This window comes from Solea solea, chromosome 9, assembly GCF_958295425.1.
Source record: "Solea solea chromosome 9, fSolSol10.1, whole genome shotgun sequence".
Classification (NCBI taxonomy): Eukaryota; Metazoa; Chordata; class Actinopteri; order Pleuronectiformes; family Soleidae; genus Solea; species Solea solea.
In genome coordinates, this window is record NC_081142.1 from 23,131,177 (window position 1) to 23,156,831 (window position 25,655).

Genomic DNA, 25,655 nt, shown 5'->3' on the forward strand with positions numbered 1-25,655 from the left:
TTTATACTTAAGTGAGGACACATCATTTACATAATGCATTCTCTATTCCCTTACCCTAACCTTAACCCTGAAAATACCCTTTAAAGTTGTGGGGCCCAGATAAAATGACCCCACAAAGATAGGTGTATAAGTTTGTTTGGACCTCACAAAGACATCAGTTCAATCGCACACACACACACACACACACACACAGACAAATGAGCCTGAGTAAGACTTTGCCCAGAGGAGAAACATTCCTGTCACACACAATGACATGAGCAGATTATACAGCAACTGTGGAGAGCGGAGAAAGGCATTTCCTTTCAATCTGACACTAACCTAACACAAACACCCAAGTTGTCATGTGAAGGACTGTGGGAAAGACGACCTGGGCTGAGTCTCTACAAGTTCATCCAGTCAGAGAGGCCACAGACACGTTTAGGAAAAGTCAAATTATCCTCAGACGGAAGCTTAAGGGCTCACTGCAGCTGAGATTCCACGTCTGACAGAACAATTTTAAATCATAACAAGATAAGGAGATTTTACTGAAAATAAGAATAATAATAATAATACAAATAGCTGTGATGAAGGTAAAACACAGAATGGAATCTGACAATCTGCCTCATTCTCTCTTCTCCTGATAATGAAACTCATTATTTTGTGTGTTTTTGTGACAAATTGTGACGACCTCCAGGTCAGATCATTTCTAACGTCCACAGACCTGGAATTAAAAATCTGTCCTCACCGATCTGAGTGTGTGTGGACAGCTTTAATTAAGGACGTTTCACACCTGGTATTAAAAATCTGTCCTGGATGTGTCTCCTGTGGACGCAGGTGATTAGATCTGGCTTCTCTAACCGTTTATTCAAACACACACTGACTGTTTGCAAGAACCAATTTATGTTTTTTGAGTCGTCTGACGGCGCAGATGGATCATAAGATAAGAGAAGATAAGATAGTCCTGTATTAGTCCCACAGTGTGGAGATGTCCTCACCCACCCCTGTTGTCCAAGCACCAACGTCTCTTCATAAACTTTCACCTTCTGTTCAATCAGCACAATATTTTGTTCAATCTGTTATTAATTAATTTTCACAAAAAGGTGTTTAAGGCTGCAGTCTTTTCATTTCCTCAGTTAGTTTAGACTTTGCCCAAGTTCTTCTTCATCTTCTTCTTCCTTTAGGAGTCACCACAGCGGATCATCTGCCTCCATCTTGTCCTCCTTTTGTTTCCTCCTTCACAACATCCATGAAAGTTCTCTGTGGTCTTCCTATTTTCCTGCTGCCCAGCAGCTCCATGTTCAACGACCCCTTCACTGCACGTGACCAAACCATCTCAACCTTCACTCTCTGATTTTATCTCCAAACCGTTGTCCACCAAACAACCAACTGTTGCTTTGCTCATCGTTTTAGTGAAGGGATTCAGATGCTAATGCTTTCTTACTTTCTTAAATGCTTCCAAAAAAAGAGCCTTTTTCCATTTGTTTTCATTTTTCTTCATGGAAAAGCTCTTTGGGCTTTTGGACCACTTTCCATTTTTCCCCATGTAACGCTCTGATGCGGTTGAGATTTGACAGCCACCGTCACACACTTCTCTCTGAATAACAACAGAAACATTTGCAAACTCGTAGCTGGAGGAAAACCGTCCACATCCCATGGTCAGGGGTCTCGGGATTGTTTCCTCTGAGAGAACGGACCCTGCTGCTGCTCTGTGTTGTTTTCTTTGCTTCGTCCGTGTTCGTGACCACCAGCTGAACCTGTTTAAAGATTCCCTTTCTGTTCTATAACATAGCTCCTTTAGCTTAAGGCAAGTTAAATTCAAGACTTTTTAGGCGCCTCCTGGAATGAAATTTAAGATGAATTTCACACACACACACACACACACACACACACACACACACACACACACCCTACACCTCACCCCCTTATGATTGCATCTGCATCAGGCTGATCTGAGATACCCAGGACTAATCCAAACTTGTTAAAAGTAGGCCAAGTAGACAAGTTTCGGAGTCAGGAAACATTTCCTGGCAACATGAACTGCCGTATAGCTATAATTGTGTGTCTGCAATGAGTGTCTGGGTGGAATCTATATGTCCAATCTTACTTAAAATCCCACTTTCTATGTGTTCACGTGTTTAAAAGAGTGGATTAAGATGCTTTAATGCCAATTAAGGCCTTGCTTTAGGTGAATAAATCCATTGCAAGCCCGACTCGACTGGATAAAACTGAATGAGAGATCTGGAGAGTCGAACTGCACCGGGAGAATGTAACCCGCTCCCCCTTCCCTCCCACCCAGTGTACTCGCAGTGTAGCCATCAGTTTGAGTAATGCGGAGCAGACAGGTGGAAGATAATTCCTATTACTCACATTGACATGAACCAAGTGTCTCCGTCTATACAGGACTCATGTCGAGTCACTCCACTTGAAGTCATTTGGGTTGGCTGGCAGCTAATGAGCCTTCCCGCTGTGCCGCAGTCCTACAGGAAGGCTCTCACCAAACATAGTTAGTTAGCAGGCGCTATATATATATATATATATATATATTTGTATGCGCATTCATGCACCTGAATGCTAAAAATGTCTGGTTCCTGCTCAGCACAACACATGAACGAGACTCTGACAGGGTCTGGATATAGAAACAGGAACTCCAACAAACTCCATACATTGTTCATTTTAGTCAACATAAGGTGATATACGTATATATATATATATATATATATATATATATATATATATATATATATACATATATATACACATTTACATACATATATATATACACATATATATACAAATGGATAATATTAGGACATAAAATGAACATGATGTGGCATCATAGATGGAGGAAATATGTTAAATTGAATTACTGGCTCCACTGAAGAGTGCTGCAGTTAGTGTGTTCACAAAACACATTTCCATTTGAGGGCTGCAAACTGTGTTTATGCTTTAGTTTGGTGTTTTGCACTTTAACACACAGGGTGCCAGCAAAGCAAACAAAAAGCCGAGTCTAAAAAGGCTGGGCTACCCATCTCAAAACTTTTACACGACGACAGGAGAATAAAAATGAGGGTCTGGGATGGAAAAATGTAGACGACTAAAAGTGGAGAGAAAACTGAAACAAGACCATGACATGGAGGCAACACACGGAACCTCAGCCACATAAACCATGTTAGTGTCAGAGTCTAAGGTATATATATAACATTTTTACGATCCGCTATTGACGCTTTTGTCGTCTGCGTTCGTCACGTGAAAATTCTCCGCTGCTACTCTAAAGCAGACACACTTCGACTGTCCTTCTCCTGCAGTGAAAGCACTCAGTCGAGATGTTCCCTCTCAGTCATTTGTGCTTGCATTTGACTAAATGAAAAACCTGCAGAAAGAGTCAGTCAGGCTACATCCATGCTACTATGTTTTCATTTCAAAATAGAGGTTTAAGACAAAAACAAAGGTTTTTAGATCAGTTTCAGAAGTCATCTGTGTCCACACTAAAACGCCTAAAAGCACGTTCATTCCATTCATGGGCATGCTAATGTAAACAGGAAGTTGATTTGACTTGCATTTACGTCTTTGTGAGGTCCAACAAAAGTACAAACCTGTCTTTGTGGGGTCATTTTGTCTGAGACCCACAACCTTAAAGGTCTTTTCAAGACCTGGTTTTAGGGTTAGGTTAAGGTTTAAGGTTTAAGATTGGGCACTTAGTTGTGATGGTTAAGGTTATGGAAAAGGCCTAGAACCAGTTTGTGTGTGTGTTACAGGTATTGTTCATGTTGTGGGGACCTCGGTCTGTTTCCACACTCATATTACATGGACTTTTCTTCTTTATGGGGACAGAAATCCAGTCACCATAACATAAAATATTGCACATTTTGAGGCGAAGACACGTTGTATGGTTAGGTTAGGGCCAGTAGGGCTGGGCGGATGGATCTAAAATATCGATAGTATCAATACTAACGTTGGTATTGGGTATTGATCGATACTCGTGTGATGAGATCGATCCTTAAGTACAACTCCAGGTATTTACAGAGTGACCGACTGGCCCTACAACGACGCTCTTCTCTCACTTCACTCATGCTCAATTAGCCCCTCCCCTTTACTCCGCTGCCACACTCACTCACTGCGAGGCGAGCAGCGCACTGTTGTGGCTGCGTGATGGCAGAGCGGAAGAGGAGCGCTGTTTGGAGGTTTTTTAAAGCTTTAAATCAAACCACTGCAACCTGCGATGTTTGCGATGTTGTTAATTGCAAATGTAGATTACCATCCCAAAACGGAAATTTAAGTTTTAAGTTTTCTATAAACATTTCTGGGTTACTTAATAAAAGTATTTTTATTTTTCTGACAGTAATTGCAACATACCTGAGAAGTGAGAGAAGAGGCTCAATAAAACAGAAACATGTAAACAATATTACTGAGTTACTTAATAATAGTATTTTTAATTGCCTGAAAACTTTGTCCTGTGTTTTATTATCATCATAAACATGATTAATTAAAGGAAAACTTATGAAATAATTAAATAAACATGAAAATTCAAGTTTTCAGTCAGATTTGCATATTGATGATGCATTCACTCATAAATTATGATACATTGCTCTCCCCCACACAAAAGTAGATCGTAGTAGTAAAAAGTATCAGTATTGGTATCGGTATCGGCAATACTGGCCCTGTATTTACTTGGTATTGGATCGATACCAAATTTTGCAGTATCGCACAGAAGATAAAGCGAAACTGAAAGTAAGAACCAATCACTAACTGCAACATCGTCTCCAAAAGTCTCAATATTAAAACTAAACTGGCAGTATTTTTTTCAACTTCTCTATTTTGGGACGTCAGGCATTTCTGGAGCAGAATTTCAACATATCCACACTATTAATATGGTTTAATGTGGATGTAGTTTTAGTGTGCATGTGCTGTGATGCTGAGCCTCATCTCCAGCAGGCACTGAATGAAGGAGCATTGCTGAGCACACACATCGACCTGAGCAGGTAAGTCGATTCAGGTTATTTTCAGAGCAAATCTCAACTCTCTCTCTCTCTCTCTTTCTCTTAGACACTAACAAACGAATGAGCGGCGACGCCACGCCGTCAGTCAGATCACACAGGAAGCTCCGAGCACAGCTCGTACCTCAAAGCGCTGAGAGCTGACTTTCTTCCCCTTCTTCATCCAGGTGATGCGAGGTTTGGGCTCGCCCACCGCCTGGCACACGAACGACGCCACGCCGCCCGATATCCCCGTCTGATCGTCGGGGGACTTGATGAAGCTGGGCGTGCCTGTGAGGGGAGAGGCAGCGAGACAAAAGGTGAGAGACGCAGGAGAGGATAATCCGTATCAGATACAGAGTCCTGGCAGAGAAACAGCTGCGGGCGAGTTGCAGGGATATTACATCTCTACATCTACTGTAAGACTCCCAATAACAATATGCTCTTTTCAAAAGCTATCTCACGCCTGTGGCAACACACAACACAAATGCAAAGGCAGTAAAAAAACACAGCCGGGAACCAACCAGCTGCCAGAGTTAATAAGCAGCATTTGACAGTCTTATTAATAGTGGCGGGCAGGTCTGAAAGGACAAATAGAAACCTTGCGGATCTGCTTGGAATGCATGAGTAAACATTTATGTATTATTATGAACCGACACTGAGACCCACTTTCACTGAGGCTCTCCACTGTGACTCCACTGTGACGACTGTGGAACAGCCCACAGCCAAACCAGAGGATGTCACAGTCCAAATTAAATTCTGGAAATCTTCTGCAGACCCTCAAATAATCCTGATGTCACAACACTGATCAACACACAAGACTGTAGGATCAAGCTGTTCTCGACATACTATCTCCTACTAATAATCCAGCTCTATAAATGAAATGAAATAATCCAACAACAGGAAAGCTGCAATTTGAAAAGCAACCTCTCAGATTATGTGTCTTGTTGTTTGGTGCTTTTACAGCAGTTGCTGTGAACCATGTTCCACCACTTTCTGCTTCTTTATTTGAAAGTTCATTGCAAAACTGATTAAAAAAAACTGTTTTTTTAAACAGTTTTTTTATGTTTTTTTTTTATTATAATAACTCAATTAACACACACACACACACACACACACGTGTATTTACAGAATTACATAAAACACAAATGTGGTTGCTTCTAAGTCAAATTATGCACAGTGGAATGTGGAAAAAAAGAATAAGGTATATACAGGAAAGAAACATATGGAAATAGAAGATTTATCTTGTTATTATATTATATTGTTATATTCTACCTGTCAGGGCCCATCTGCAGTACCGTCATGGCCCACCATGAGGGCACGACCCACACTTTAAGAATCCCACCAAATGTCTGAAAGTCCAGTTCTATATTCTGCAAACATCTGTTCATGAAACCAACTCAGTGCTGCTTCAAAAGTCGTAATAATTGATCTTAATTTTGGCTTTGTGCTGGTGTTTAAGTTGCTCTGTCTCCATGTGACCACTAGAGACACTGTGGAGCAACAGTTTGACCGGGAAGACGTACAGAAATCCCGCCGATCACAGTTAGTTTCACTATGTTTCACTCATCAGAAGCCTTGTGATGATAACAGGAGAATAAAGCAGGCACATTAAAGGTCCAGTATGTAGATTTTTGGGGGGTCTATCAACCAAAAATACAGTACTAGATAAATAAAATGATTCTCCTTCTACAAAACACAAACCAGCAGGGTGTGATAGATCGATAGAATGTTAGTACTTTGAAAAACAATAGCTCCTACATTTCCCATAATGCACCACTACCCAATAGCGTGAAGATCCATGTCTTTCAAATTCCAGGGTTGTTTGTAATGACAAGAAATCATGTCATTTACAATGAGAAGTCGTTTTAGTTGCACTCTGCATTTAACCCAGCCTTAAAATAAGTGATGTGTTAAAGTAAGTGTAAAAATTTCACAGCTGTAACTTCCTCACAGTTTTGACAGCAGTTTTACTCCGTGTGATGTCGTAGATGCAGAACGTAAATATGTTTCTAACCCCTGTGCCCGAGAGCAAGAGTAACTCCTGGATCTGCGTCACACGCAGACCCCTGAGACGTCTCACAAACTTATACCTGAGCCGTTTTTAGACATTCTAGAGTTTGAGGTTCACGTATGATAAACGTGGTGGGACGGTGTCTCGCTGTGACGCCTTCACAACAGCAGGAGGATCTCCGGGGGGTCCAGACGATGGGGGGAGGAGCCTGACACCAGCTCGCAGGAGGCTTGTGGATTATTCTGAGTTTGTCCCGCTGAGTTCTCACATGAGGTTTGACGAGGCAGCTGGCGGGAGACTTCTGGGGGACACTCCTCAGAGTTCAGTTCATGCCTGAGAAACGGCTCAGTGTGTAACTGCGGAGTTTCAAGCTTCATTTTCCACACAGCACTGCCCTTACTTGTTCTCCTCATTCCACGTCAACTTGAGTCATATCCAGACATGAAGATATATGGGAAGAAAAAGAAATTTGCCGTCCATGTGCGACAAATGCAAACATACGCGTTCACCACAGCAGGAGAACGTCCAGAACATCCAGGCGAGCGGTCGTACCTGACATGGGCGTGAACTTTTTTTGGGACTTTTTCTAGAAACGTCAGGAAAACGCATTCATGTCTTACTTCATCTTGTATTTCCTGTTTTATTTTGAAACTCACCTGCTCTAATGTGTCCAAAGTAGCAATAATTGTGCAGAAGTCACACAATTAGACTGTTTTTCTTTTGTTTTTGTTCATAAAAACGAGCCAAGTGAACCTTGAACTCTGATGTCTTGACGTCAATTTCGAATAATTAAAAGACATTTTTCATCAGACTGAAAAAGGATATAAGAAACTACATGTTGCACATTCTTATAGCCTCTATATTCACTGTACATTTAAACACAGTGATGGAAAAAGCAGCCGAAATGCTCCGTGTTCTAAGGGTGAAGTCAGTCGTACACATAGTCCCTATTTTCTTCTTCTATTATTTGTGGGTCAAAGGCCACAAGGGAATTGTGGAACATGCACCGAGTGCCGAGGTCAGTCGATGGCGTACATGCAGTCGTAATTTGACTCCCAACGGCATTATGTGTTTTTTTTTTCCTGACTTGAACTTGATTTAGTACAGCGTCAGACAGACTAACACGTTTATTTGTATTCTTAAAGTTGTTTTCGTCAAACAAACACAGTCATTCGATTTTGTTCTTTCGAGTAAATCTACTGAGTGTCATTGCTTACTATGTCAATTTATACAAAACTCAAGTGAAGCTTTACCATAACAACAAATTATGACCCGAGTGCTTTACACTGAGATGAGATCAAGAAATGATCTGATAATTAAGGTTATTACAAACACAGGATATCGGCATGAAGTCATAGAAACACAAAAGTCTTGAACACTGTGATCAGAAGTTTCTTTGTGAAAAAAGACGAGTCATTAAACTCCACATCTCTACTCAACAGGAGCAGGGAGAGGATCTAACGGTGAGTGTCAGCCGATTCCACTTTTACGAGTCATCAACGGAAAACGCTTGACGAACTCTGGTCAGCAGATCTTAAAGATGTGGAGGTGGAATTGGAGATGAGGAACTCTGAGACAGGGTATAATGTGGAGGCAGTTCATGCCGTTCCAAACAAAATAAAAGAGAACGCTGAAATACTGAAATGCTAATGCTAATGCCCAGATGAGTTTTCTCTATTTCTTTCTTTTATACCAGTGAGGAGCCTCACATGTGAGATTTGGTGCCACATTCCACATGTTAATAATATTTAATGTGTTTAATTAAAGATGTATTCATGTTCTGTAGTGGCCGACCTTTGTCCACGGATGCCACGAACATCTCGTCGCCCGGGAAAAGACTATTTTGAACGACGACGGAGTTAAAACTCACTTTTAAAAGTGAGATTGGTCTTGTGTTGGCTAATCCTAATTTTACAGTGATTATTGCTCTCGTTTTAGTGCCCTTTACCTGTGTTTGCACTTTCCACATCTTTGTTTTATCCTAATGTAGTTTTTATTGAACAGGACTTTTGCACAATTACAACTTCCATATTGTGCTGACACTTTTATCCTTTTGTGAAGAGAATCTCCTGTGTTTGCACAGTAGTTTCATACGTGATTATCTATTTATTGTTATTAATGAAATATTTGCTGAAGTGTGGGCTCAGTGCTGGAGTTTTTTTTTTTATTCCTCTATGCCTTTACACAATATTCATTTTTAATCAGGAAAGCACTCAGTGTTCAAGCTCGAAAACGACAAAAATTACAATTGTAAGCATTTTTATTGTTGATAGTAATACGATAGCTAACAGCTTAGCTGGCCAAATTAGCGTTGTAGATGATGCCGGACTGAGAGAAATCATTTTAACGGCATCAGGAGACACATCTTACTCTCCGCCCCTTGAGAGGAGCATATATATTGTGTCATAAACAAGCACATTATGTGAAGAAGATGAAAATGCTTGAGCAAGCACAAGTCATTGTTCTTTCATGAGACCACTGGACTTGTGTGTGAGTAATGCGAGAGCACATTTCAACTGGTCATGACTGGAAACTGCAGTCGTTTGCACTAACTGTGAGTAAAACAGGAGAGCAGCGCCATAATAATATACGAGTACAGTCAACAAATACTTTTAATGGCGCGTGGGGTTTTTTACTTTGGCCACAATTTAGTTTTTTTTGTTCATGCACATACAGTTAGTTCATATAGATCACAGGAAAGGGTTTAAACTGCACTAGTGTACATTGATTCTGTGATTTTTACATTTAAACATCGATTATTTACGAGCCGTTGTGCTCATGATGTGATAAACTGTGATTAATCACAGTAAATTGTGCAGCTAATTAGTTTTTGATTTGATTGTCAGCCCTAAACCACTGTTCATTACCTGAACCAAGACTAATGAGGAATTAAGTTTTCAAAGTCTCTCTTTAGACACGAGCACCCCGCCCAGTGATACATCACGGCAGCGTAGATGATCAAATGCAGCTGGATTGATGTTATGTGCATGTGTGGATGTACAAATATGGTCGACAAGGTATGACATGAAAGAGCGAATCTTCACATGGTAATGAAATGTCATGAATTCAAAATCAATTAGAGTGATGAAAGGATGAAATGTTCTTGGTCTGACTGCAGCTGCGCTCCTTTGGTCTTAAATCAAGAATCTAAATGAGACATGTACTGGCTTGATACAAGCTTTTTTCTAAAATCTTAGCTTTAGTGAGGCCTTTAAAGACAAGGCGTGCGTAACGTAACCGTGTCATGTCGTGCGTCCACGGCGAAGGTAACAGCATATGTTTGTAGGAAACACTATCGTGGGTTAGGGTTCTGAGCAGAGGCAACATTTACTGATATAAAAAGCTCTAAAGTCTACTTGTGATGTGATAAAATGTGATAAAATGAAAGTGGTCGGGATGGACATAAAAGTTTGATGATGGCAGACAGATGTTGGTCCACTGGGCAGAGAATCACCAGGTCGTTTTTCTCTTTTAAACCAGAAGAACCAGGATCTAGAGGATTTTCAAATCTGACTTGATTTTTAAAAAAATGTGGGAGACCACAGACACAACAGATTTGCGACCAATTTTCAATGTTTTAATCCAGACAAAGCACAGACTAGACCAGGGGTGGGCAAACTACGGCCCGTGGGCCACATCCGTCCCGTTGTTCTTTTGAATCCGGCCCATCGGAGATTGGTACAGAATTGGCCCAAATCAAATCATATCACAATTATGACTGCATTCATTTGACCTTGACCTGTAATGCCTGGCTTTCCACCAGGTGGCGCATTAGGCACAGTGATGCATTGACTTGATTTTCTGTTATTTCTGTAACAGATTGTTCTCTCATCTCCCTGAAATGTCAGGGATTTGGGATCTCACAGAGTGCTTCAGAACAGAAACTAACATGGAGACGGAAAAAAAGACGGAGTCGGCATCGCGCTGAGAAAAAAAAATCTCTTGCACTCTCATTGGTTATTGCGAAGTTCTGCTCACGCCCCCAAATCACTGTTCAGTTGTCAGTCAGTCAGTCATCATCTACCACTTTATCCTCTGCCAGAGGGTCGCGGGGGGTGCTGTGCCAATCTCAGCTACATCGGGCGATAGGCGGGGTACACCCTGGACAGTTCGCCAGTCCATCGCAGGGCCACATAGACAGACAGAGACAAACAACCATTCACTCTCACACTCACTCCTATGGTCAATTTAGAGTGTCCAATTTACCTATCCCCACATTGCATGTTTTTGGACTGTGGGAGGAAGCCGGAGAACCCGGAGAGAACCCACGCACACACGGGGAGAACATGCAAACTCCATGCAGAAAGGCCGTTGTTCCAACCGGGGCTCGAACCTGGGTCTTCTCGCTGCAAGGCGAGAGTGCTAACCACTACACCACCGTGTGGCCCCTGTTCAGTTGTAAACATGTTTAATATTGATGATGCATACAATGACGTCAACATGGTGTCTGTTAATCCCTCACACTACAGGATCATTTGGCTATAAATCTGTTCAAAGCAGCCTCAAATTTGAAGACACCCATGATTGTTGGAAGGACAGATTGGGACTAAAAATCTGGTCATTCGTCCTCTAGTGTGGGGCGGGGCTTAAAGATGAATAATTTATTTCTAAAAATCTGGATTGGGATTACCACCAATGTCTGATAACTTCTTCCTTCAGTCATCGCCTACATGTTAAGAAGATTCCATCCAATCCTCTGCGTCAGTCAGGTCTCACAGATCCCGTATTCAACATTTACCACGCCAGAGAAATCAACAAAAGTTACGCACCGCAGCTTTAAATAGCAGACAGCGTTGCTGTTGACGGCAGCAGTCAGCGTTTCACATTTACAGCAGCATCATGACTTGTTAAAGGACTAAAACGTCCTGCTGTGAAGAGACATAAATGTGCCGAGCACGGTTAAATCCCATTTCCCCAGGAAGGAGCCATTTTCACTTTTTTTTTTTTTTCAAATGAAAAGAGCGTTCTTAAAGTTCAGTGTGACTCAAAGCCCATTTTGTGCCACTGTCCCCAGGTATCGAGTATTTCCATGGAAATGTGGTGCAACAGGTTAGAATGCGGCTGACGTACAGCGGGGGAAATACTGCCCTTTAGAGCGCTACGCTAAAATAAGTTAGCGTCTGAGAGTCAACGCCAACAAAGAGGCTTTTATCGCTGGTGTCAGGAAGCAGGGGAGGAGGAGGAGGAGGAGGAGGTAGGTGGAGAAGAAGAAGCGTGCAGATCGTACCATTATTAAGCTATTTATTTCTCATGGCTGCTGCTGGCTGACCCTGAGGCTTGACACTCTAAATGTAAAACATGCTGGTGCCCTTGCCTCACTTCACAGAAAATTCTTGAGTTGTCCCTGTCGCTCTCTCGCTCTGTCGCTCTCTCTCTCTCTCGCTCTCTCGCTCTCTCTCTCTCCTGGCCCTGCACTCGCTGCTTCTCCCGGAATTATTTCCTCAGAAATATGTCACTCCGACCTCCCGCACGTAATCCACAAGGACAGACATTCATGATGAGACGAAAGTGGGACCAAATTAGAGATTTAGTCTGCACCGAAAATTGTAAGTGTGCGAGGAAACCTGTTGTTGGTGGTTTGAGTGCAGCTTTGATGAAAAGTTGTCGCAATCAACCTTCAGTGAACACGAGGTTAATCCACTCAGTTCCACTGTTTACTTTTTACTACTGTTACTTTTTATATGCACACTTTTATAAACTTAGTAATATTTGAGCAACACTTTTCACCCCCATTGTCCCAGAATCTTCTTTTTATCTGCCAACCTTTAGGTAAATTGTTGATTTCTGGCTTTAAACACAATCAATAATCATATTAAAGCCACTTGATCCATCTTACTTTTTTCTGTAAAACAAATATGTAAGTGGATTTGGTTTGTTTTTATTGTTGCAATTCAGAGATTAAGATGTCAGTCCAGCCTCAGATGAAGTGGGAAGCTGATGGAAGACGTCTGCTGTCAAAGAACATACCAAAACTGACTTCCTCCAAGTCTCAACTACTCCAGAGCAAAACTATTCCTCATTTCCAGAGTTTACAGCCTCGCGCTCCCGCTTCCCCGACATCACCGAGCGTGCTGCACTTGTCTTACAGGCCTGTTTCTCATTTGGCCTGAAGAATTTAATGGTGTCTAGGCGTGCAGCCAGGCAGTCAACTGTTGTGCGAGGTGGAATAAAGCAGCGTTTGGGAGGCAATTCACGATGACAAGTGACAACGGTTTCCACACAAAGTGTCTCCTCCTCACAGAGACTCATTAGGGTGCGGAGCTGAGAAGGAGCAGCCATGCAAATCAACCTCTGATCAGTCAAAGTGACACACAAACAATCTGGTTCCCTACTTCTGGACACCCGAGGCAGACACGCCGCTCCCTCACTCGCCTCCATCTGAGGAGATACATGGAGGGAGGAATCAATAAAGTTTGCCATCAGCAAGAATGAACCAGTGGGTTTTCAATGCCTGATGCCGGCAGAGAAAAATGCTGCCAATATTTCTTTGTACCGAGCTCGTATCGAAGCGCTAACCTTTACTTATAGCTTCATTCGGAGCGGAGAAATGAGAGACGTTCATTCACTTTAACGAAAAGTGATATTTGCAATTAAGCGATTGCACGGTGTTTAAAGCAGCGTTTCAGGATGGTGGATGTACATGGAGGTTTGCTACTAATCAGCGGCTGCAATTAACATTTGTCTTTGCTTTGCTTTCCCTTTTTTTCCTTGAACTGCCTGTTAGGCCTCTGACGGAAATGTAGATTGTTCATATAAAGGGAGAAAAAGGCTTGTTTTCTATGTACACGAGATGATGCTCGTGGACTTGTGGTCGTGGGAGGAGACGTCAAAGAGGCAGAGGTGCTGTTCTTCGGTGTCACTGTTCCACCTCACAGCGGCAGCAGTGTCCATTGTCCTCTTGCCATGTTATGTCTCTACGAAGCGTCCCACACGCTAAATTCATTAAGTTCATCGCTCCTGACGTTTATACCTGGTCCACCACTGGAAAAGTGCTGGTCACGACCAAATCGCTTAAAAGTGGGCGTTGAATTTATGAAGTCGGTATAAACTGCTATGAGGTTGTAATCTCTCATGTGCAGCCGCTCAAGAACTGCCTTACAGGATGGTTTTCTTAAAGTGTCCAATGATGATGTTATACAGTATAATCCACTAAAAGTGTGGAGATAAGACAAAGCATATTTGCATGACCTGTGGTGTGAGCCCAGACTTCAGAGGCTGGAGAGAAGAACAAACGTTTGCTCATTAAATTTCACGGCACAACTTTCCTGTCGGCTAATACAGGAAAATCTCCCAGCTCCCCCAGCGCTGCTCTCTGACCAGTCTGTCAGCACAAGCTGTCATCCTCGTACCCCCTGTAACTTCCTGCCACTGAGGTGTAACAGAGGAAGCGAGCAGGAGCCTGACGCGTGGCTCCACTGTGGGACGACTCGCTGCTTTCACAGCTCAGATCCTGAACCAAAAACAACTGAACATTTTATTCTCACTCCTTGTCACTGGGACTACTCTCTGGATTGTTCTGAAATCAGCTGTTAGTGCTGCAGATAATGGATTTAATTCAAACCAACATTCCACCTAATTAGCACATAACAGCTACTCATCAACAAACCATTTTGTCCAATTCAGAATCTGGACATTAGCCAGTCACCGCGCAGCCTGCTGTCACTGACGAGGTTTATTTTCAGCTCATAGTGCCATTTTTATTCATCAGCCAACACCAGCAGCCTTATGCTTCACTCACATGTACTTTTGTTGGTAGATGCATCTGATATTTGAATAAATTGTCCATTGTGTGATACGTGGTTGCAGTTTTTGAAAGTAGCAGCAGAGCAGTGTCTGTTCTGGCTGACTACGTAGCTAACTATGTAGCTAATGTTGCTAATGCAATTTAGCATTTAGCACCATCACCTTGTGGCTGCCTTGGTTTTGACTGACTATACATGGATTAAACGTGAGTCCAGGTTCTTTCACTTACAGATAACGGACTTGAATATTGATCACTCAGTCATGGGGGGAAAAAAATACTTTGCAGCAAAATGAATGTGTTACTTCTGTGTTGCGTTGGCTGGGAAAGTTAACACCTCCAACCCACACATTTCAGCTTCTAAGTAAAACATAATGTCAACATTTAAAAAAGGGACACATTCAGGCTCCTGAGCATCCAGCAGCTAACATAAGTTTGGCTTCTGAGACTGCACACAAGTCCTGACCTTAGCTGTTTGGGTCAAACTACAAGTTCAGTGCTTTGACTCCTGGGTTCTTGGTTTGTCTAAGTGTCTTTGGAAAAGATTCTGAACCCCAAAACCGCCCCTGATGCTTGGCCAAAGTGTGTGTGTGTGTGTGTGTGAATACGAAAGGCTGAAAGTGAAACGATGCTGTAAAGCACTCTGAGTGTTATATAAGTGTTACATAAATACCATCCAATTTGCATTTGCATTTAGATACTGAAACGCCGTCTCCTGATGGACGTGATCCGTCCCCGCACAAAGCAAATACACAGACAACGAAGCATAAAGACAACTGTTTAACCCTGGGTCATATTTTCCACGTTCTGTGTCTGTGACATTATTCCCACATACTGGACTGTTTGTGTAGCAGTGACTTTGCCCACACTTGTATGTTATTGAGTGCCGAGTAGTCACCTCCTTTGTAAAAGTATAAAAAGATGATTTAAACTGTATATGTTGTATTCATTTGTAGGTTTATTATTCATATTGAATTTGATCAAAAACGAGATCATGACTACAAATTATTATTCATTATTCAACACTTCAGGACTGAAATACATTTGTGCAAATCTGGGAACTAACTTGAAAGTTTGGCTCAATTGTTTGTTGCCCATAATCCCCTTAAATTTCAAATATTTGCAGTGTTGTATTTACATTGTAATACTAAACGTGTGCTAGAATGCGATTACAACATGCGATAGAACAAGTTTGTTCAGAATCAGCCAGAAGACGGATCGTCTTACATGATTTTCGTATTCCTGTAGCAGCAAAACCACATGAAGCTCAGCATCAACTATTCTCTTATGTGACAAATGCAGTGAAAACGTCACTTCCATGGAAGCTCAGCTTCTCTGGGAGTCAATGGATCAGTTGGTGGGACACGGACGCTGCGCATCTGCATGATGATTGGAGGAACTGTCTGAAAGGCGGAGCCTTTTCTGCCTCAATCCTGTGTGGATTTTGTGATGAAGTCTGCAGACAAACAGCTGCTTGTTGTGTGTTTATTTGCTCGGTGATATTGAACATTTTTGTTTGTACATATACACTGTAAATAAAAACAATATTATAGCATTTCAGTTTTACATAATTATTGCATTTCCTTTTTCATTTGCAAAATGCATGTAAGAATTTATGTTTAAATAACTGAGCAGTGAAACGAGACCGCCACTGAATCTGCTCTACATCGAAACATGCTTTGCATCACGTGACCCCAAGTTTAACCAATAATCCAAAATCCAATATGAAGATAACAAAAGGCTAAACTTTGTTCCATCAGAGGGTTCATCCACTAGCCGTCTGTCTCTAAATCGATGCCATAAAAATACATTTTACTGTAAGAGAACGATTATAAACCAGTTCCCAATTTCACTTGATGACATGATAATCCATACGTCAAACCCCGGCCTGGAACAGCTCGCCTTAAGTCGAGATGTAGCTTTGCGTTCTCACGAACCAATCGATTTACAGAGTGAACGGGCAGACTGCCAAACACAGACGCCGCAATCTATTCAACTGTGAACTGAGGAACAGGCAGACTGAGGTATGAACAGCACAACAGTCAATGACAACAGTTCAATAAGTCTTCACTGAATAATTTCTGCAATTAGCTATGCCTGAGTAGTTCATCATACTTTAGAGTGAGGTTCTCAAGTGCAGGCTGTTGCCCGCAGAAACCTCCTCTCACTAAACAAGCTCCTTAGGCAGTGAGAGCACGCAGAGGTTCTAACATAATTAAAAGCTATGAATTTAAGTCACACTCTGAGATTATTCACCTTCCTGTTTTCCCCCCATAATCTAACGGTCACAAGAAGAGAGACATCCGAGCTGAGTCAGTAATCTTTACATCCGTTTGGAGAGCTCCACGCTGCCACACTAAATAATACATTGTTTTCTACGGCTCTCCTTGTTCACGACCCGCAAAATTGCCTCCCACACAAGTGTGGTAGCGGTGCCCTCACACCACATGAAAGCAGGAAAGAAATGGGGAATAACGGATTCTATTCTGCCGGTCATTATGTGGACGTGGCCCTAGGAAACAGCAAGTCCAAAGACAGGCGAGGGAAGGTTATAGAGCATGGTCGATATAAAGTGAGCCTTGGCTGGATGACAACATTTTTGAGGGCTTGAATATAAATGTTTGTGTCGTGAAGTTGCAGTATTGACTCTCAGGTGCTACAGTAAAATAAAAAATAAAATAAAAACTGCTGCTCTCAGACCTGCACAAGTTTTACAGAAATGAGTGAAATCTCAAGAAGCTCCAGATAATTTACAGTGAGTGATTGTTGGCTGGACGTTTTCAGATTTGCAGGTCATTCCCAGCTACAATCACACAAACAACAATCAATAGGTTTCACGTCAAAGGCGCAGATCCGCAATCAGAGGTCGACGAAGAACAGTGAGGCCCTGTATCCACCACGGAGCAGGTTTAAACGGTTCTCCCTCAGCTGGCACGCTTTTCCACTGTACGGTGTTTGGGCCAGATGTTGACAGCTGCATGCGCTGCGTACACAGCCGTCATACCTCATTTCCACAGAGAAGAAGAAGAGCACGACACGATAAACAAAGGGTAACAACGGAGGACATCCAACGGTCCATGTTCGTTCACGTGTTTGACGAGCTTTGTGTTTCGTGGTTCTTTTCTCTGTCGACCAATCAGTGGACTCCAGTGTTCTTTACTATGGACTTTCTCAACCTTTTACAATTGTAACACAAATACATGCATCAAGAACCAAATTAAACCAAACTGTACCACTTGCTGGAAAGGAGGTTAAGACAGATAAGGAAGAAATCCAACGACTAAAATAAGACAAACAGACAATCGTGTCGTCTGTCCTTTGAGTGCACGATCATTAAAAATGTCATTTTTTTATGACCACAATCAGAGTTTAGTAACGTGATAGCAGGAGGAATGAAGATTTTATTGGATATCTATTGGTGGATCTTGACGACACATGATCTCGGCAGCCTAAAGGCATCACCATGAACTCAAAAGGCAAAAAAAACATGATTAGACTGGTTGATAATATTCTTGCCTTCTTTATTACCTGTTTTTCGCCAAAGGCAGCAAAAGTCTCTCTCTGCCACTGACTCCAATTATCTTCCAGCAAACTTTGACAATCACATACCGATTGTATTTTTAAAGCGTGATACATTGATCCAACAGATGAAAGATTTATTGGCAAGACTTTTGATGAGTTACTTGACATCAAATTGATTCTCTGTTGTTCGTGACAGTGAAACATCTGGATGTCTTCACCATATATATGACACCAGCTTTATGTTCAGTTTTCTTCTCCTCCTCCTGCTGTGATGAATGCACCTGCTGCATTCATCATACGTGTATACGTCTCACGTTAAAAAACCAGCTCAAAACAAGTACAGCTTTAAAACCAAGGACGAAGGTTTTTAAGATTATGATCAGTAAAAATCAATGTCAGCTCTCTTTCACAGACACAGTTCACTGGAGAATCACCGGGCTTTCATTACACGCTAAGTGTCTCAGGAACCACGCTGATAATACTTAACCTCGTGGCCTTGAGCACCTTGAGCACTTAAGTACATGTTACCACCAGTTGTTAGAAAAGTAAATGGATTACATTTCCTCGGACTGACAGTGAAGAGTCTCTCTATCTAACTTTCTGCTCTTTTAAGGTTTTCACATCTGTATGTGCACAGAGGTTCCTTCCATGGACTTGGAGGACCATGAGCACACCCCCAGTTTGAGTCCTGGAAAGTGTTGTGCTACAGGGAGCGAGTCCAGCCGTACATGTTGTCTCTCAGACTCAGTCAAAAAAGAGTCAACAAACAAAGTGGTCGCCATGGAAACACGCTTGAGGTCACATGAGGAAATTGGCTGCTACATACACACACACACACACACACACACACACACACACACACACACACACACACACACATATGTACAAATGAGCGCTCAAAGAGTACAAGGACGTACTAAAGAGAGGAGAGGAAAACCCCTGGTGAGAATTGGCCATTACTGGAATAGAATGTGAGATCAAATACGTACGTATGAAATGTGAGTCTGATGCCGAAACCTCATTAAAGTATGAACAGGAAGCACAGGCGTGTAGCCACATGTGGAACCCTGCAAATATTACTCCACCTGTCCCTTACGGTGGACTCACACCTACACACTGCTTTGAGGGAAGTTATCAGGGCAGTGTCGGTCACGGATATGACTGCAATGTTGCTCAAAAAGAAGGTTGGATGAACTTTGTCTCACATTGTAGTCCTATAAACACGTCATCCTGACTTAGAACTGTCTTTGTCTAAAACTATAACATACTGTACATCTGCTCCTGGTCTTTTTCTTCTGTCTCTACCTCACCTCCCTTTTGTCCTTTCTCTCCCTCCTTTCTGTCCCCCATTTTTCCTTTCACCCCAACCTGTCTTGGCAGACGGCTGCACATCTTTGAGTCTGGTTCTGTCAGAGGTTTTTTCCCTCCACTGATGCCTAGTGTTTGCTCATTGTGTGAATTGTTTGGTTTCTCTGCTCTCCATGATGTTGTCTATGTACAGAGACTTGACATAATGTATGTTGTGATTCGGCGCTATTAAGATAAAATTGAATTGAATTGAATTGAATTCAATTCAATTCAATTCAATTAAATTAAAAGTCGGCAATGAAGAGAACAAATGTGGGACCATTTGGTCCAGTAGTAGTTTTGGAGCAAGACACACAATTGCGATTTGATTGGCTCTAACTTTCAGACAATAATACTACTTTTCTGTGTCTACATTATCTCAGGGCACCTCATATTGTGAGGTCATGACCTTACGATTATTACAGAGAAACCCAACAGGAACACAAATATCAAGCACGAGGCAACAGTGCAGAGAAAATAGACCCTTTTAACAGGAAAGGGAAGAGGGGGTTAGTGAAGGAGTTGTGGGTCAAAGAAGAATGGACGGGAGATACTGTCAATATATTTGAGGTTATGCATGAACAATGTTTTGATTGGCTGACCAATCTTGCTGCTACAACAAAGAGAAAAGCAAAGCAACAGATCCTCAGTGAAGTTCAGGAACTCCATGAAGCCACATTCAAAGATTCAAAGAATAATTGATCAATAACCGTTTAAAATTCCCGCTTCATGAACCTTTAATGTGTCAGTAATCACCACAGGCCACTAAACACCAGCCCACTTGTTGGTGTAATCTGAATGAAAATGAGTGTGTGTTACAATGTTAATATAATCCAGTTTATCGCCATTGCTGCCACTGTCCGGTACTTTCACTGATCTCTATACATTAAGAGCTACACATGTGATTTGCTGTCTCCCAGCAAAGACACAACAAAGATTTAGGATTTATTTTCAATTGTGACGTGGGACACCACAGACACAATGAACTTTGTAACTGTAAAAACTGTGGGTGAAAAGGAAGGAAAGCGACGCTAACGGAGACGGCTGGGACCACGTCCAACTTTTACTGCCTCGGTCTTGGTCTTGTCTCGGTCTCGACCCGTCAAAGTCTTGGTCTTGGTCTCAGTCTCGACCCGTCAAAGTCTTGGCCTTGTCTTGGTTTCGATACACTGTAGTCATGGTCTCGACTTGGTCTCGGTTTAGGTGGTCTTGACTATAACACTACTGAACAGAGAAGGGTCTAAAAAACTCCAGTTACAGATTTCACAACAGAGCTCAAAGGACTTGACAGATCATTGACAATCCAAAATATCTTATAGTGTTTTGTATTTATAACACGAGTCATATCATGTTTTTATAGAGTTGAATGAAAAGACCATTTGTGTTGCGGGTTTAAAAAATACTAAAGATTAGAAATGTGTACCTTGCATCTTTTTTTTTTACAAACGTCTATTTATAAAAACATGATACAGTAAAAAAAATTTTACGAGGACAGTACCTGTTCATAAACAGGAGTTATTTATTTATTTATTCATTCATTCACGTTTATTTCCCGTCTTTGGCTCGTGTCACGACATCAGGGCCAAACAAGGATAAAAATTCAATTTCATATTTTATGTATTCCTTGATATAATTCACTCATCACACAGACACATAAACGTGGCTGATGAGTGAAAAAAAAAATTAAAAAATCCCCCCCGGGTCTAAATTATTGGAAGGTGAATGTTGGGTTTTTGTTTTTTTTGCATCCTTGCAATAATGTTGTAAAGATGAAAGCAGTTGATGGTGATTTGTTATACGGTTCTGATCTAGCAAAAAATGTCATGGTTGTCTTGGGCTCAGGTGTCATCTCGATGCTGTGCAGAGTTTTTAATAAGTACCTGGCTGTGGATTTATGAGTTCTGGGCTGTTTGTTGGCCTGAAGCACAGGAACAGCTCCTGTTGGCCATGTAAGCAGCAGCAGTCTGGTGACTGTGCGTGGATCCATTTGAAGTGCAGCGTCTGTATGTGTAGTTTTGTTTCCCGCTGTCAAACATAACTATAGTGCAGTCCCCGCACTTCAGGCTAAAGAGAAGAACACTATCATTTAATTTAAAATGTGCATCTTGTGGATGTCGACTTAGACGTTACTAAGATGATGTTCTCAAATGTACACAAACCAAAACAAATCACTTTCAATGATTAAATTTGTTATGTTGGTGCCAAGAAACCAGAACTATTCATATTGAAGAAGCTGAGAAAACTGAGAGCTTGTCAAAACAGTCGATGATTCATTTAGTCGTCAATTTAAAAACCCATTACTTGTTGCAGCTCTTGTAAGAACTTTAACAAAAAAAGTGTTCCCATTCATAAACAGTCATGAAATAAGGTTTTGGGGAGAAGTCTGGTTTCTTTGCTCCATAAAACAAAGAAATCATTAAAACTAATTCATTTTGGTTTGTGGACAAAAAACATCATAATTTTTTAGGTTTGGGAAACACTGAAAAACATGTCCTGACATTTTACAGACCAAACAATCAAGAAGATTAATCAAGAAAAACATCTACAGATTAATGGATGATTAAAATAATCAGTCTTATGGCCTTTACGTTTACAATATTATAAAAAGAGTTCACACGACTGTTTCTCAAAATAGTGGCGTTTATGTCGTGTCATGTCACCCGCTGACATTCCTGCGCTGCACACAGGAAGTGATTAATTCTATGTCAAGACAGACGGAGCCAACAGGAACATTGTGCTAGTAAAGCAAGATGACAGAAAACAGCACGGGTGGAAATCGCCAGAAACACCATGATATGATATTATCACGATATTTAAGTCACAATATGATATTATCACGATATTTAAGTCACAATACGATATTATCACGATATTTACATCAGGATACGATATTATCACAATATTTACATCAGGATACGATATTATCATGATATTTAAGTCACGATACAATATTATCACGATATTTACATCAGAATACGATATTATCATGATATTTACATCAGGATACGATATTATCACGATATTTACATCAGGATACGATATTATCATGATATTTACATCAGGATACAATATTATCACGATATTTACATCAGAATACAATATTATCATGATATTTACATCAGGATACGATATTATCACGATATTTACATCAGGATACGATATTATCACGATATTTACATCAGGATATGATATTATCACGATATTTAAGTCACGATACAATATTATCACGATATTTACATCAGAATACAATATTATCATGATATTTACGTCAGGATATGATATTATCACGATATTTATGTCAGGATATGATATTATCATGATATTTATGTCAGGATACGATATTATCACGATATTTACGTCAGGATACGATATTATCACGATATTTACGTCAGGATACAATATTTTCACGATATTAAAGTTACAATACGATATTATTGCGACATTTAAGACACTATATGATATTATCACGATATAAAAAGGCACAATACGTCATTATCACGATAAGTCATGATATGATATCCTGCTCTGCTGCTACACACACTGAAGTTGTTCACCGACGTTTTTAAGCTTTTTGAAAACTTGACAGGTTTGATATTTACTTCAGTGTTTTTAATACAGGCGGTCAATAAATAAACCTTTCCCAAATAAAACATGGATTATTGTGTGCTTATTAAATCTCCTACAACAATCAAACATCCTCTCTTGATTTCTTTTCTTCAGTTCTTTTTTTTTTTTTCCTGAGTAGACAAGTAGAGTCAAGAGATGTGTGGAGAAGAATTGTTTCTCGGCATCATTATGAGGCGAGGATGAGCTGCAGAGCTAATAAAGCTCTGCCTCTCTCACAGAGAATAACGACCCCCTGGAGAGCTGCTCATTTAACATGTGAACAGCTCTCGCAGACAGATGTGCGGCTACATTGTTCTGACACGTGCACAGGCGCCGTGTGATGAACTGTACTCAATCACAATTTACAGTTTAACATTCCCGGTGTTTGCACAGGCGGCGATCTCCACTCATCACACGCCGGTGATTGTTCCTTGAACTGAATTAGCACACGACACGAGTGTGTGTGTTACACTTGTGTGATGAAGCGCACAAACAGGAAAATCACCATTAGCTTCAATACGAGGAAGCCAAATGACAAAAGGCTAATTACCACTGAATGTTTACCTATTGCTTTATTGCCTTGTTGTATTACTCCATGATGCTTGTGTCAACAGCAGGGGTCTCAAACTCACATGACCTGGGGGACAGTGTGCGTCTATAGTCTGGTCAGTAGGGGGCGGTAAAGTGGAGAAAAAAATCCTTTTTGAGATAAAGCAACTGTTAAATGGTCTGTATTTATATTTCTAGTCTGGATGACAACCCAAAGCTGCCCATTCACACGCTGCCAGCAGGTTAATTGTCGGCATGTAGACTACAGTGGGGAGCTGGCAATCGAACCCACAACCGTCAGGTTGAAAGACAACTCGCACTACCACTGAGCTACCGTCGCCCTGTAGAGCGTGTCCATGTCTCAGTCTGGTTGTCATCACATGTTTTTGGCTTCAGGGATCAATAATCCAACTTTTATTACCTTTCTGCATCACACAAGTCAAATAAACACGGAGAGAACTTGACTCCTGTGTCTTCTTATAGACTCCACTTACAGCCTTGGGGGAAATCTGGCCTGTGACAGGAGACTTTGACCAATCACAGGACAGTTCAGACACAGACGATGCTCTCTGATGAAAAAAAAAAAATGTCTGGGTTGATTTCAGGACAGCGGAGACAGATCTTTGGCAACACATGCACAAACCTGTGTGTTCCAACTTTTGATTGATCACGAATTCTGAGCGTGTGATCGTTTAAACAACCTGTTTCAGTCAGGGGTTCAGAAAGGTTTAATATAGTGTCTGTGAGGATTTTATAAAATCACAACTCAGACTTGGAAATTAATGATCCCCATTTTCTCCCGAGTGCAGACGGCTCACACTGGAAGGTTACTGCTGACGCCGCAGCCCTGAGATGAATTCCTCGCCGCTGAATTATAGAGGGAAATTACACAGTGTGTTCATTGCAGCCATAAAACTACTGGCCCCGATAATGAACCTGTTGATCAGAAACACTGCCCTCTGAGGATCCCAGCAAACCCCCACCCCTCCACCTTTGAGGCGGAGCCTGGCCGACTTACTGACAACTGCTCCCGTTGTGTATCAACTGGAAGTCTTGAGGCATTTTGGCCAGAATAAGAATAGATAATAAACTCCTTTTATTTGTGTAAAGAGTCTCAATGTTCTTCCTCTCTGACTTACAGCAGCTGCATGAACCTTTGTGGTCTTAGCGAGGCTGAAGCCTGAAGGAGATCAGGTTTTCAAAGTTGCAGCCCCGACATTAGACAGACCTCTCTGACTGTCTGCTTTTAAATCTTGCTTTTTTTTCACCTGCTGGAAACAGTGTAAGATGTTCTGCACTTTGTCTGAGAGAGGTTGTTGTCGAAGCATGTGTTCCAGTCCTTTTATTTATTAGGGCCCAAGCACGAAAGCCAAATGTGTTCCTGGTGGCACACAGTTTGAGGAAACTATTGTTTTTACTTCAGGTTATTATTATTATTATTATTATTATTATTATTATTATTATTATTATCATTATTATTATTATTGTTATTATTATTCCGTGGTTTGCGGTCAGTTATGAGGGGGTTGACACATACAAACTCTGGAAACTTAGCATGGAGGTTAGGTATGATGCTTTGACACATGCATGAAACATCACAGTGGTGGTAGAAAAAAAAGCCCTTCTTTTAGAACAAATGTCACGGTAAGAGTTCTTAGCAACCTTCACATCTGTTAGAAGATCAGGTGAAAAGCCTAGGGTCAAAGTTCACCCTCTAAGTGTGTTCACTTTTGGTGACCTTCGGCTTTTGTTCCCTCTGTGTTTCAGGGTCTATTTTTGCTTCTGACTGGATTTTACCTGGTTCTGGTCCTTTTTGCCTTGGTTCTCTGGCTCTATTTCTTTTTCTATGACTGTTTTTTCTGTTGTTACCTAAAACACAGCAAACTTGCAATACAATCCAGTCAATTAGTAAAACATATCCTTT

At 41.3% G+C, this 25,655-nt stretch overlaps 1 protein-coding gene across 19 annotated transcripts in view; it reads right to left on the bottom strand.

Annotated features, from left to right (window-relative positions):
* ptprfa (protein tyrosine phosphatase receptor type Fa) overlaps positions 1-25,655 on the bottom strand; it is a 316,842-nt gene that overhangs the window by 196,935 nt on the left and 94,252 nt on the right. For all 19 annotated transcript variants that reach the window (XM_058637876.1, XM_058637872.1, XM_058637888.1 and 16 more), the window contains one exon: positions 5,098-5,243. In XM_058637876.1, the coding sequence (XP_058493859.1) occupies positions 5,098-5,243 (146 nt within the window). The remainder of the gene's footprint in view (positions 1-5,097; positions 5,244-25,655) is intronic.